Raw genomic sequence first — 14,502 nt, 5'->3', positions numbered from 1 at the left:
AAACACCATAACAGTGATTAGTGTTTCCATTAGTTGAGCTCTTAACACTTATTCTATGTTTTGGCTATTGTGACTGCTATGACAGTTTGTTTGTCGAGCACACTTGCAGCATTAAAGAAAGCTAAAGTGACATGAGATCAAGTGATGGCTGTTACCTGTTAATGGTTTTATAGTCATCATGAAATAACCTGATTCGCTGATGTTTTTTAATCTAACAATTATGTTGTTCCATTAATACATTCATATTACAAACCCTGTGTTTCTGCCACATGAGATCCAGTGGTATTATAACAATCAGTTAAAATCCTTTAACAAACATAAGCTCAAAAAACTTTACCTACGGTGACACACACAAACATCAACAATTAGCGTATGAATCTCAACAATGGTGACATGCTTCATGCAGCAATGCATGCTGGGAGCCATGCGTTTTATACTATGGTGGCTCCCAGCATGCATTGCTGCATGAAGCATGTCACCATTGTTGAGATTCACATACTTTTTCTCCCAAAATGTATTTAAAAATAATATTTCAGAATGTCTGATCTGAGGGAAGAAAGGATTGTCTCTTGAATATTGTTCATTAATAATAAATAACCACTTTGGGTCAATGACAATGATAATTTTCCTCATTTATTTTTCTTCATGATGATGAAAACTATATCACCTTATCTTTGTTTATGGCTCCTTTTATTACAAATTATATGTTTTGGTAAACACTACTACAAGAACCACAAACTTACTAAGCCAAGAGTCAAACTTCCCAACTAAAGCAAACACTGATCACAATAATGGTGACCAAACATCAACATCTAAACATCTGTTAATTCTCAAAAAGAACTTCTATAGACGTCTGACAGAAATAAAGTCAAACTGGTTAGTAATAAGTGAAGCTGGTAATACGTGTACTGCCATGCATTTCACCATTTTTATATTGTTGTTTTTTATGGGGGGGGGGGGGGGGGCGTTATTCCAGCCAAATTTCAGCATTTGCAAAACATTGGAGCTTGACATCAAACAGTCGTTGGATTTAGACGTCAACCCGATTTTAATTTTCAACCAAAATCCAACGTCTAACTGCTATTATTATGTTTGAGATATCAATCACTGGTCGATGACCATAATGTTTGTATAAACTGTAGGTAACAACTGGTAAAATGTACATCTAGGTCATAAAAACCATAATAATACCTACACTTACAGATTTTTTTCTCAGCCATTTCATCAATTGCTCTTGAGCGAAATCTCCTCATCCGTTGTCTGATTGGAATTTTGCAAGGATTTCTGTGTAGTTAAAGTGTGCATAGCCTGCATATATCAACTTTTTATTTTGTAACAACCACATTAAAGTGTTTTAAAAAAGAATGGATGAAGCTAGAATGAAATGTTTTTGTTTACAAGCAGATACACTGTTCTTTCTTTGTATGTTTTGCATGCTCAGATATTCATGTAACAAAATGTATACAAATTCAAACCTAAATAGGGACAGAGTAGTCTTAAAGTATGATATAAATTTCACTTAAAGAAAACTTATGAGTATACTTGCAGTATAAGTGTACAAAGTATTTAATTAGTAAACTATCAGCAAATCAAGTTCACTTTTATTATAATTGCAGTACAAACAACAAACATAGAGGTAAACTAGTTGTAACTTAAAGTATATTTAAAAGTATATTTTATATACTAGAAAGTGGGCCGATTTAGTCCCAAGGAGTATTGAAACAGTACACTTACAAGTATACTACTAGAACACTAGAACACTTTGTATACTTGCTACATAAAGTATACTTAAAAGTATACTTGAACTTTACTTAAGTAAACTTAATAAAATAAACTTGAAGTATACTGCTTTTTGCTAAGGGTAGAGAATTGTGTGTTGTGTTTTATGGAACTGAAAACTGAGTCAAAGGCTGAGAATTAGTGTTTGGCTTTCAGAAATTGTGTGACAAGTTTTCTAGAAAACTGTAATATTATGACAAAGGTGTTTGCAAATGTTTGCTTCTGAGATGTGTTTGTGATATTTTGAATAGAGTGCTTCATTTTGAAAGAGATGCGAGGCATTTTGCATTCTGTGTGCAGTTCTTGGAATTGAATGAAAGTTTTGAAAAATGTTTTGTAAGCAGCTGAAAAAAAAAAAAAAAAAAAACAATGGGCAGATAATGATTGATTTATGAAAAAAGCTCTGATTGGGGGATTTAAACCTTCTTACCAATGCAAGTGCAAATGCCAGATTAGAAATGTTTCAGTATAAATAAACATGGCAGATGGTTATGCTTAATAAACAGAGAGAAACATGAATTTGATTGATCGAGCAGCTCGATTCAAGGCAAGCGTGATGTGGTGTTTTACTCACGGTCCAGAATGACTCCCACCAGTGGCTCGTTGTTGCTGTTCAGGACTTCCCACAATGCAAATGGCTCCTGTGGTGTTTCGGGGAGCAGGCGGAAGAGCAGGGTGATGGTGTAGTCTGAGGGCAGCCCCTCCGGATGGATGAACCTGCGCCGCACAGTTCAGAGAGTCACTTCTACACCTCCAGCTCTGTGTGTGCATGTAAAGGAGACACTAAAGGCCCCCTGCACGCTGACACACACATCTCTGAACTCAATGTTCAAGGATCTTTACAGTGCTTTGTGCTGCCAGACCAAGTGGAAGAACTTGTCAGATGCCATTTGCTTGTACAAATGTTAATGCAAGTGAACTAACACTCATGTCTAGTATCATTAGAAATTGCTCGGTGCAACTGGTACAATGGTCTCAATCTTACAAAAGTAGACTAAAAGATAATACAGATCCTAAGAGTTAAGGTATATTATGCCTACTATAATGGGAGTGCCACTTCCCAGGGTCCTCCATGTAAATTACCTTCTGTTCCCTTTGAGTTGTAAAACCACCCAGGCTTGGGACCTGAGTTAATGCAAATTCCAATGGATAGTTCCTGTCTCCATCTCAGGGGATGTTTGTCTTGGTCTGATGTATTTAAACAATTGCATCAAAAGGATCAGGGCTATCTCTGTAGCCGAAAGCCCGTAGTGTGTTGAGTGTCTCTTCACTTCATACTATGGATTTTCTAAGGTCAGGTATGCATATTTTACTTTTAGATTCATCTTTGAGAATTTGATGTTTTGTATTGATATGATTTGATATGTTTAAATTGGATATGTAATTGGTAGAACACATATTTACCTGACTGATAATAAATTGTTACATTTCTTTTTATTCTGTTTTACTATGTAATTATTGACTCTAGTAGATTACCTTATATCTTTTTTAGCTACATCAGCACCCAAATGAATGAGCTGATATAAAATAAAGAGTTTAAATAGAATAATCAAATGTCAGAAACCAACCTAATTTTGAGGTCATAATAAAATGGAGTCAGATTAAATAATACAATGGAGTCGGATTAGATAATAAAATGTTTAACCTAAGTTTAACCTAAATTGAATAACTGTACACGCTGAAAAAACATGCAGGAAACCTTCATCCAGCACTGGGTACCTTCCTTGGGCCGAGTGCCTGGACCTTACAAATGCTTGCTATGGATGCAAAAAATGCAGAAAATCTAACCCAATCTGAATTTATTAATGATGGATGAAAGTTTCAGAGGCACTGTGTGAACATGATTGACACAGCATGAAGTTGTATTTATTTTTTCACATTAGATAGAGCCTTTAACAATACAGATTGTCAAAGCAGCTTTAAGGCCGTCCACACCAAGCATGATAACTATATAGATAACTATAAAAATGTAGTTCTAATAATCATTCTCAATATTAAAGAGCAGCAGGGAACATAACCACAGCTATAGTGATATCCTTGGGATCACTTCCTGAGATTATATCTGTCAGGTTGTGTGCTGTTTTTCAAGATGTGATGTCGCAGAAATATAAATGTTTTCTGGTTAGGACAAAAATGTAATGTTTAAAAGAGAAAAGTTTCTCACAGAGTGGCGTTGCATCTGAACGCGGTGTTGAAGGGAATATATTCTATAACAGTAATGTCTAATTTACACTTTGAGAGTTTTTAAATAATTTCCATTACTTTTTAATTCATTTTACAAAAAAATAGCTCAAGGCTTGAATTTTTCTACTCCCAAACATTAGAATATAGAAATAAATTTTATTGTACTTTTGATCACACTGCAAAAGACTGCACACCATTGACTGATATCTGTTCATTTCCCATAAACTCACTTCATGTTGTTCAGTCTCCCAGAAACAAGACTTCATATCTCAATAAACCAATACTGTGGCAGACTGATTTTTATTTATTTCTATGCAACATGTAATGACATGATTGCATGAATTTAAGACTTTCTGCTCTGATTTTAAGGCCTTAATTTGTGGAAGGGTGAATTAAGACTTTCTCCAAACCTTTTCAAGTCGTGCAAAAACCCTAGTTTTGCATCTATATACCCCGTTCGTGAGAATGTTAGTGAATCTGTCCCAGAGTGTGAATCTGGCCCTGAGTGAATATGACCCTGAGTGTGGTGTGAATATGACCCTGAGTGTGGTGTGGATCTGGCTCTGAGTGTGGTGTGAATCTGACTCTGAGAGTGGTGTGAATCTGGCTCTGAGAGTGGTGTGAATCTGGCCCTGAGTGAATATGACCCTGAGTGTGGTGTGAATCTGACTCTGAGTGTGGGGTGAATCTGACTCTGAGAGTGGTGTGAATCTGGCTCTGAGAGTGGTGTGAATCTGACTCTGAGAGTGGTGTGAATCTGGCTCTGAGAGTGGTGTGAATCTGGCCCTGAGTGTGGTGTGAATCTGACTCTGAGTGTGGTGTGAATCTGACTCTGAGAGTGGTGTGAATCTGGCTCTGAGAGTGGTGTGAATCTGGCCCTGAGTGTGGTGTGAATCTGGCCCTGAGTGTGGTCTGAATCTGGCTCTGAGTGTGGTCTGAATTTGGCCCTGAGTGTGGTGTGAATCTGACTCTGAGAGTGGTGTGAATCTGGCCCTGAGTGTGGTCTGAATCTGGCTCTGAGTGTGGTCTGAATTTGTCCCTGAGTGTAGTCTCAATCTGGCCCTGAGTGTGGTCTGAATCTGGCTCTGAGTGTGGTCTGAATTTGGCCCTGAGTGTGGTGTGAATCTGGCTCAGAGTGTGGTGTGAATCTGACTCTGAGAGTGGTGTGAATCTTGCTCTAAGTGTGGTGTGAATCTGGCCCTGAGTGTGGTGTGAATCTGGCTCTGAGTGTGGTGTGAATCTGACTCTGAGAGTGGTGTGAATCTTGCCCTAAGTGTGGTGTGAATCTGGCCCTGAGTGTGGTGTGAATCTGACTCTGAGAGTGGTGTGAATCTTGCCCTAAGTGTGGTGTGAACCTGGCTCTGAGTGAATATGACCCTGAGTGTGGTGTGAATCTGACTCTGAGAGTGGTGTGAACCTGGCCCTGAGTGTGGTGTGAATCTGACTCTGAGTTTGGTGTGAATCTGGCTCCGAGAGTGGCGTGAATCTGACTCTGAGTTTGGTGTGAATCTGGCTCTGAGTGTGGTGTGAATCTGACTCTGAGTGTGGTGTGAATCTGACTCTGAGTGTGGTGTGAATCTGACTCTGAGAGTGGTGTGAATCTGGCTCTGAGTGTGGTGTGAATCTGACTCTGAGTGTGGTAAGAATCTAGCTCCGAGAGTGGTGTGAATCTGGCCCTGAGTGAATATGACCCTGAGTGTGGTGTGAATCTGACTCTGAGTGTGGTGTGGATCTGGCTCTGAGTGTGGTGTGAATCTGACTCTGAGTGTGGTGTGAATCTGACTCTGAGAGTGGTGTGAATCTGGCCCTGAGTGTGGTGTGAATCTGACTCTGAGTGTGGTGTGAATCTGACTCTGAAAGTGGTGTGAATCTGGCCCTGAGTGTGGTGTGAATCTGGTTCTGAGGGTGGTGTGAATCTGGCTCTGAGTGTGGTGTGAATCTGACTCTGAGTGTGGTGTGAATCTGACTCTGAGAGTGGTGTGAATCTGGCCCTGAGTGTGGTGTGAATCTGACTCTGAGTGTGGTGTGAATCTGACTCTGAAAGTGGTGTGAATCTGGCCCTGAGTGTGGTGTGAATCTGACTCTGAGTGTGGTGTGAATCTGACTCTGAAAGTGGTGTGAATCTGGCCCTGAGTGTGGTGTGAATCTGACTCTGAGTGTGGTGTGGATCTGGCTCTGAGTGTGGTGTGAATCTGACTCTGAGTGTGGTGTGAATCTGACTCTGAAAGTGGTGTGAATCTGGCCCTGAGTGTGGTGTGAATCTGACTCTGAGTGTGGTGTGAATCTGACTCTGAAAGTGGTGTGAATCTGGCCCTGAGTGTGGTGTGAATCTGACTCTGAGTGTGGTGTGAATCTGACTCTGAGAGTGGTGTGAATCTGACTCTGAGTGTGGTGTGAATCTGACTCTGAGAGTGGTGTGAATCTGACTCTGAGTGTGGTGTGAATCTGACTCTGAGTGTGGTGTGAATCTGACTCTGAGTGTGGTGTGAATCTGGCCCTGAGTGTGGTGTGAATCTGACTCTGAGTGTGGTGTGAATCTGACTCTGAAAGTGGTGTGAATCTGACTCTGAGTGTGGTGTGAATCTGACTCAGAGTGTGGTGTGAATCTGGTTCTGAGGGTGGTGTGAATCTGGCTCTGAGTGTGGTGTGAATCTGACTCTGAGTGTGGTGTGAATCTGACTCTGAGAGTGGTGTGAATCTGGCCCTGAGTGTGGTGTGAATCTGGCTCAGAGTGTGGTGTGAATCTGGTTCTGAGGGTGGTGTGAATCTGGCTCTGAGTGTGGTGTGAATCTGACTCTGAGTGTGGTGTGAATCTGACTCTGAGAGTGGTGTGAATCTGGCCCTGAGTGTGGTGTGAATATGACCCTGAGTGTGGTGTGAATCTGACTCTGAGTGTGGAGTGGATCTGACTCTGAAAGTGGTGTCAATCTGGCCCTGAGTGTGGTGTGAATCTGACTCTGAGTGTGGTGTGAATCTGACTCTGAGTGTGGTGTGAATCTGACTCTGAAAGTGGTGTCAATCTGGCCCTGAGTGTGGTGTGAATCTGACTCTGAGAGTGGTGTGAATCTGACTCTGAGAGTGGTGTGAATCTGGCCCTGAGTGTGGTGTGAATCTGACTCTGAGTGTGGTGTGAATCTGACTCTGAGTGTGGTGTGAATCTGACTCTGAAAGTGGTGTGAATCTGACTCTGAGAGTGGTGTGAATCTGACTCTGAAAGTGGTGTCAATCTGGCCCTGAGTGTGGTGTGAATCTGACTCTGAGTGTGGTGTGAATCTGACTCTGAGTGTGGTGTGAATCTGACTCTGAGTGTGGTGTGAATCTGACTCTGAAAGTGGTGTCAATCTGGCCCTGAGTGTGGTGTGAATCTGACTCTGAGTGTGGTGTGAATCTGACTCTGAAAGTGGTGTCAATCTGGCCCTGAGTGTGGTGTGAATCTGACTCTGAGAGTGGTGTGAATCTGACTCTGAAAGTGGTGTGAATCTGGCCCTGAGTGTGGTGTGAATCTGACTCTGAGTGTGGTGTGAATCTGACTCTGAAAGTGGTGTGAATCTGGCCCTGAGTGTGGTGTGAATCTGGCTCAGAGTGTGGTGTGAATCTGGTTCTGAGGGTGGTGTGAATCTGGCTCTGAGTGTGGTCTGAATCTGGCTCTGAGTGTGTTGAGTCTGCTGAGCGAGTTTTAAGCAGCTGGAGCCGGAGTCACCTGGTGGGCTGCGTGATGAGCGCGTCACTGCCGAGTCTGAAGCTGCTGAAGCTGTTGAAGGTCCCTGGCTCCATGGACACACCGCTCACACTGCTGTAGAGATGCTCCACCAACCCAAACATCTCCATCATCCTGAACCCTAAACACAACAATCAGTCAACAATCCAGTCCTGCCTTCAGCAGCTCTCCAGACAGATGAACACTGGATTCATCTCTCCAGTCTTTCACAAGCATTCAGCTCTGAATGACTACAGCTGAACTGATATGAAGCACAATCAGAGATGACTGTTAAGGGTCTGTGTGTGTGTGTGGTTTACCTGGTAAAGTGCTGCCACTCATGGGTACTGATGGACACGCTACAGACGACAAGACAGAAACACATCAAAATACACAAGCTCATAACATACGCTTATCTAATACAATCATGTCATAGACTTATATCCTTCTTATATACAGATTTTAACTTGAATTACTGCATTTGTATAGTGTTTTTAGAAATAACACATCCACAACCCGCCCCCCAACGCACCTTAGTTAAGTCTTAGTTAATTTAATTTTTTCTTCTTTTTTTTGCATTATTGACACACTGTTTTCCTAATGAATATGGTTCATTTGCTTTGACGCAATGTATTTTGTTTAAAGCGCTATATAAATAAAGGTGACTTGACTTGACTTAATTGTGGACACTTAATTACCAGCGATATTGTTGACTTGATTGGCCAGATACTATTTAAACTGAACCAAGCTGGATGATGCTCACACACACACACACACACACACACACACTTACTTGCTGATGCAGCTTCACAGACAAAGGTGATGAGTTTCTCTTCGATCTTTCTAAAATCGTCCAGGTCATCCACGAAGAACACGTGTCTCTCACTGGGTTTGCTGGCGATGCTCACCAACTCACTGTAATCCGCGTCGGCAAAACCGATGGCAAACACAATGTAACCTACAACAAGCACAGGATGTATCAAACACCAGCATTTAAAACAGGCATATTCAAACCAGATCCGGATCTCAGCTTGATTTTGACTGGGCAACGAGACTATATGACCATTTCTAAATAAAGTGAGCAGCCTTTCACACCACGAGTCCACAGGGTCTTTCACTCAAAGGATTATATGTTGTTATGTAGAATCAAATGTGCTTCATTCAAGTCCTTCCTGTATGTCTTGCTGTGAGATTCTGCTCGTGAACGTGACTATCCTGTGTTAAAGGACATTGTGTGATGAAAGTATGATGACCTCATTTGAACTATACTCTTGATACCTGATTACCCAATATAGTGGCTTAAGCTTGTTCAGCTAGTATTTTCCAGACATTCTATTGTTTCATTTCCCTATAAAAGTGACAACCCTTGTACAATAAAGCTGAGCTTAGAATGAACTGCACCACTTGTGTGACTCATTCTTTGGTCCCGGGTTCTTCTCTGCTCAAATAACTCAAACTGAACCAAAATTATATCTGCAATCTGGAAGGCAAGAATATACAATTTATTCTAGCGCTGTGCAAAAAATCTAATGCGATTTTCATGCACATCTCATCAGTAAAGACGCTCTTTTAATTAGAAGTATTATCACCAGCACGCGTGTTCAGATCAGGGTTGCCAGGTTTTCACAACAAATCCTGCTCAGTTGCTTCTCAAAACTAGTCCAAATCTAATGGCGATTCCAGGAGGTTCCCAGATAAATAAAAAAATGCTTCCCGGGGTTTAATATATGCGGATACTTTTTTGGCATGGTTGTCTTAGTAAAATTCACATTTTAGGGGCTAAATATCACGTTATTGGTATTGGGGTTGTTTCGAACCGCGGACATGAAAAACAACCGCAGACTTGGCAACACTGGTTCAGGTGGAGCGGCAGTTACTACACAGAGCCGTAGTCTACCGACAACTAACACAAAATCACTTTCAAAATCGACAAAGAATCGCCACCGATTTTAAAATAGTAGTAAATGCCAACCAATGTTGCCAAGTTTATGACAAGGCAACCATGCCATAAAACTAAAATTTTAACCCCGGAAAGCAATTTTTTATCGGGGAACCTTCTGGAAGCGCGATTGGGCTGGTTTTGGACTAGTTGTGAGTGATGCAGTTATTTTAACTAGAGCAGAAACACAAGTGAGCAGCAAAATGCTGCAGAAAACAACAGTGCTGCAAATATAGTTATTTATACCCATCATACATACATGTATAACTCTGACCAGGATTGAGACAAGACATTTTTTCAGCTACATTCAGCATTATTTATCAGAATGTTAAGAGCATTTTAAAAAATATCAACATCGGCCGATATGTTTATCTGCTTGGCCAATGTGTTTGAGAACCTTTATTTTGACGGCGCTGAGAAAGGCAGCACCTGAATAACGGCTTAAATCATTATAAACATGTAATGCTTTAATGACATAGTTAAAAAAAGTAGATCTGTTTAAGAGGATTATAGAATTTTTTATTTAGTTCTTCCTATTCCATCAATGGTCCACACTCCAGCCCAGTAGGTGGCGGGAATGCTCCTATCGTTTGTTTGCCATCCGCCTTTATATAAAAATTTTCAGAAGCCACTGAGATCCCACTATCCTGAATATTTTTTGACTGTTCATGGTTTTACAAAGCATTACTGGTGCCCAGATTTAAATGTGTAATATATAGAGTCCAGTGGGAAGGAGAAAACAGCTCGGATTAAAGAGTTGTGAACCGTAACCGTCATCTTTGTGACTGTTGTTAAGGCAACAAACCTTCCGTCTGGATCTCCTGGGAAACCTGGAGCACGTCGTCTTGGGAGCGGCCATCCGTCAGCACAACCAAGACTTTAGGCACACCCCTTCTAGCTCCGCCCACCACCGAGAACACAGAATCCTTGACGTGCTGCATCGCCCGGCCTGCAGAGGTCAGAGGTCAAACACCGTCATACGTGTGTGTGTGTTTACGGTGGATGATGATGATGATGATGGTTTGTGTGTGTGTGGGCTGGTCTTCACCTGTCTTTGTGTTTCCTCCTTTATATGAGATCCTCTGAATGGCGTCCAGCAGGTTTTCTTTATTATTGTATGAGCTGAGCTTGAACTCGGTGCGAGCGTCATCACTGTACTGAGCGATAGCCACCTGAGAGATACACACAGGCAGGATTCTTTAACAGGAACTCAGAGGAGGATGCCTTCATCTCCATCTAAAACACTGAACTTTTAATAATTACTCAATTTTATTAGCTTTTGCATCTGGATATCTATTTATACTTTATTAAAGATAAGGTGTTTTAGGACTGAGTTACTGAATTACTATTATGTCATTGTAAAACGATGTGTGTGTATTCACTCTTGATAATATTCATGAGTTTTTTTCTGCATTGAAGATCTGCGTCTGCTCTGTATTGATGTATTTTTGTATTTTCCATTACTTGTCTATGCTGTTCTTTTTGCCTGTGTAACTGTGTGGGATTTGCTGATTGGCATTTTCAAATCAAGTCCAATCATTTTTTGTGTTCTCACAGGAAGGGCTTCACGTGCCACTCACTTGAGTCCCATCCAGACCGATCCGGTCCAGTGCTCCGGCAGTGCTGTATAGGAAGCGGATGACCTTCTGGAAGTTCTCATCTCCGATGCTCCACGATCCGTCCACCAGAAACACCAGATCTGCTTTAGCAGCTCGACATACTGACACACACACACAGAGCAGATGAGGAGCGCTGCGTGAAGACTCACCTTTAGTGATGTCATGTGACCCGTACCTTCTCTAGTGGCGGCCAGGGCGGGCAGGGTGGGCAGTGGGGCGGTGGTGCTGGGTGTGGTGGGCGTAGCCATGGCCACAGGGACTACTGAAAGGTTTGAATGACAGCGTTACAATGGAAAACACAGGAACCACTTCAGTCCATATGACGCACTGTAAGCCACACGGTACAAAGATAATGTTCTCTTAAACAAAAACTTTGAATTTTATAAATGTTTGGATTCTCTTTCTCGAATCTTCTGTACAGATACAGCATGAAGGAACATCAAAGCATCTGCTGAATGATAAAGTCAAATGTATCACTAATGTGTATCATCAAGTTATATGTTTTCTTTGAAAAATTAAATTTTAGTCACTCAAAACTTAAAGTGAAAGTGCAAGGGAGCAAGAGCGCCACCTTCTTGCAGTACCACAACATACCATACAATAACATTAATCATGTTTGTAATGTATATTTAGTAAAATCACTTTACTAAAAAATGTAAACTGGACTGACTGCTTCACTTCCATTTAAAAAAAAAAACTACACTGCAGATCTGTTTGTGCGTGTGTGTGTGTGTGTGTGTGTGTACACACATGTTCTCTGTGTGGTGGTGACGGCGGGTCCCTCTGTGTCCTGCAGCTGAGCGTAAATGCTGATGGTGTACAGTGTGTTTGGGGTCAGGTCATTAAAGCAGTGTCTGGACGTGGAGTCACTCAACTTCACTTCCTGTTTCTCACCATCTGAAACAGAGGATTGAATGGAAACCCAAAGATTTACTCACTCCTCGTTTGTGTGTGTGTGTGTGTGTGTGTTAGCATCCACTGCACTGTACATCAGCATCAGGTGTGAACTCTTCTAAATAAGAATAAGGCCTATCTAAAACACTTTAATTCTAAAAATTACTCATTTTTATTAGCTTTTTCATTTTGATATGTATTTATACTTTATCAAAGACTATGGAGTTTAAATCGCTGAACTAATGTTATATCATTGTAAAACAATGTGTGCTCAGCTTACTATAACCAAACACTTACAATTAAACATTGTTTTCATGTAATATAATATAACTTCTGACTTTGATAGAATGCTGTGTAATGAATTCGGTTGAATAGCTGTCAGCTGTTAAATTTATATTCACAATTAGATAATACCAATTTATATCAATGAATTACCAAGCAATGCTTACTTTTGTTCAGTCTTTGGTGTAAAAGGGTCACATTAGTAATTAAAGAAAAAACACTTAAGCAAAACATGCTCAGGTCAAAGGGCCTGAATAATAATTGTTCCCCAATTTTCATCAGTTTTACTGGTAGTCCACTGTATGAAGAATTTTTGGGTACAATACAGGTGCATCTCAATAAATTAGAAAGTCTTGGAAAATTTCATTTTATTTCAGAAATCCAACTGATATTGTGGAACTCGTGTATTAAATAAATTAGTTAGTTAGAAGTAGTTTTAGTTTTTTTAATTGTGATGATTTTGGCTCACGTTTAACAAAAGCCCTCAACAATCAGAATATGGTGACATGCAATGGCTACACAATCATGGGGAAGACTGCTGATCTGACAGTTGTTCAGAAAACAATCATCGACACCCTTCACAGGGAGGGTAAGACACTGCATAATGTCTGTGCATTTATTTGCAATCAAGTCAACGATATCGCTGTAGATGAAGTGACCCCAACTAAGCAAGCCAGAGGCGACAGCGGCAAGGAACCGAAACTCCATCGGTGACAGAATGGAGTAAAAAACCTTGGGAGAAACCAGGCTCAGTTGGGGTCAGTTCTCCTCAGACCAGACGAAATGCTTTTACATAATCTTTGTTTTAGCTGAATATCTGGACTCATTCAGAGCCTGATCTCTGAGTTACATTAACATTCATTACAGCAGCCCTGTGATTCAACAATAAAAGTTTTCAGTGTAATCTAAAGTTTAAGAATTCTGATTGAGAGAGAGGAACTTTCTTTTGGCAGACAGTGACATCAAGAACCAGCGTATGAATCTCAAGAATGGTGACAAACAGCATATTCAGACGAACTGTAAGAATCACAAAACAAGCTACTATAGAATTGTTGCTCATAATTTATTCATGCCGCAAAGCATGATGGGAGCCATAAATGAGTTTTGATTGGTGGCACCCAGAATGCAGTGCAACATGCTTTTTGATGGTCACCATTGTTGAGGTTCTCGGGCTGATTCTTGATGTCTGTGTGACTAAATGAAAACAGTTTTCTTTTTTAACAAGGTTTTGATCACAGAGGTGCTTCTAAGAATTTCTCGGATAATGCTGAAAACACCTAAACTTATATTGTACAACCACCGGACACCTGTCATTGATAAGACACAACCAACTCAGAAACCCAGAGCAAATGATGATTCAAAAACAAATAACACCTCCTGATCTCATTTCCTTCTATCTAGCAACCAAAAAAAATCTGTTTAAAATTTTAAGGGTCAAGAGTCCAACTAAAGCAAACACTGACCACTACAATGGTAAGCAAATTCTTTATTTTTTTTCCTTCAATGATTCTGTTCGGGAACTTTAGGTGTCTTCAATAATTCTGTTTTGGGGGCCTTACAACCTTTTGAACATGCTGCCTTTATCATATCTATGTAAGCAACAAAAATGTGAATTTGTAAAAAGGCTGATGTTATGTGCATGCATATAATGTTTTCGAAGGGTGTTTCATGATCGCCAACTACTGGCCTGGCATGCATAACATAGTATTCTTTAGAATAGTGTTTTTTTGTTTGTTTGTTTTTTGTCCAATGAAATCAATATTTTTGTGTAAATATTACTTAATTTTTTTAAGTTAAGGTTATTCCAGAGTTTAGGCGCCAAATAGGAAAATGATCTGCCGGCAGCAGTTGATTTTGATATTCTAGGTATTATCAAATTGCCTGAGTTTTGAGAACGTAGCGGACGTAGAGGAGTATAATGTAAAAGGAGCTCATTCAAATACTGAGGTGCTAAACCATTCAGGGCTTTATAAGTAATAAGCAATATTTTAAAATCTATACAATGTTTGATAGGGAGCCAGTGCAGTGTGGACAGGACCGGGCTAATATGGTCATACTTCCTGGTTCTAGTAAGAACTCTTGCTGCTGCATTTTGGACTAGCTGTAGT

General features: G+C 40.6%; 1 protein-coding gene across 2 annotated transcripts in view; it reads right to left on the bottom strand.

Annotated features, from left to right (window-relative positions):
* Nucleotides 1-14,502, bottom strand: part of LOC127978607 (collagen alpha-1(XIV) chain-like) — an 87,971-nt gene that overhangs the window by 35,955 nt on the left and 37,514 nt on the right. The window contains exons 21-29 of one of the 2 annotated variants that reach the window (XM_052583384.1): nucleotides 11,969-12,115; nucleotides 11,394-11,480; nucleotides 11,180-11,319; nucleotides 10,648-10,771; nucleotides 10,405-10,548; nucleotides 8,454-8,618; nucleotides 7,981-8,019; nucleotides 7,664-7,802; nucleotides 2,354-2,496 (exon numbers count right to left, since the gene is read on the bottom strand). In XM_052583384.1, coding sequence (XP_052439344.1) covers nucleotides 2,354-2,496; nucleotides 7,664-7,802; nucleotides 7,981-8,019; nucleotides 8,454-8,618; nucleotides 10,405-10,548; nucleotides 10,648-10,771; nucleotides 11,180-11,319; nucleotides 11,394-11,480; nucleotides 11,969-12,115 — 1,128 coding nt within the window. The remainder of the gene's footprint in view (nucleotides 1-2,353; nucleotides 2,497-7,663; nucleotides 7,803-7,980; nucleotides 8,020-8,453; nucleotides 8,619-10,404; nucleotides 10,549-10,647; nucleotides 10,772-11,179; nucleotides 11,320-11,393; nucleotides 11,481-11,968; nucleotides 12,116-14,502) is intronic. The other variant, XM_052583386.1, reaches the window with a different exon arrangement.

Source organism: Carassius gibelio, chromosome B19, assembly GCF_023724105.1.
Source record: "Carassius gibelio isolate Cgi1373 ecotype wild population from Czech Republic chromosome B19, carGib1.2-hapl.c, whole genome shotgun sequence".
Lineage (NCBI taxonomy): Eukaryota > Metazoa > Chordata > Actinopteri > Cypriniformes > Cyprinidae > Carassius > Carassius gibelio.
Note: the sequence above shows the minus strand (reverse complement) of the source record. Positions and strands in the feature narration are given on the sequence as shown.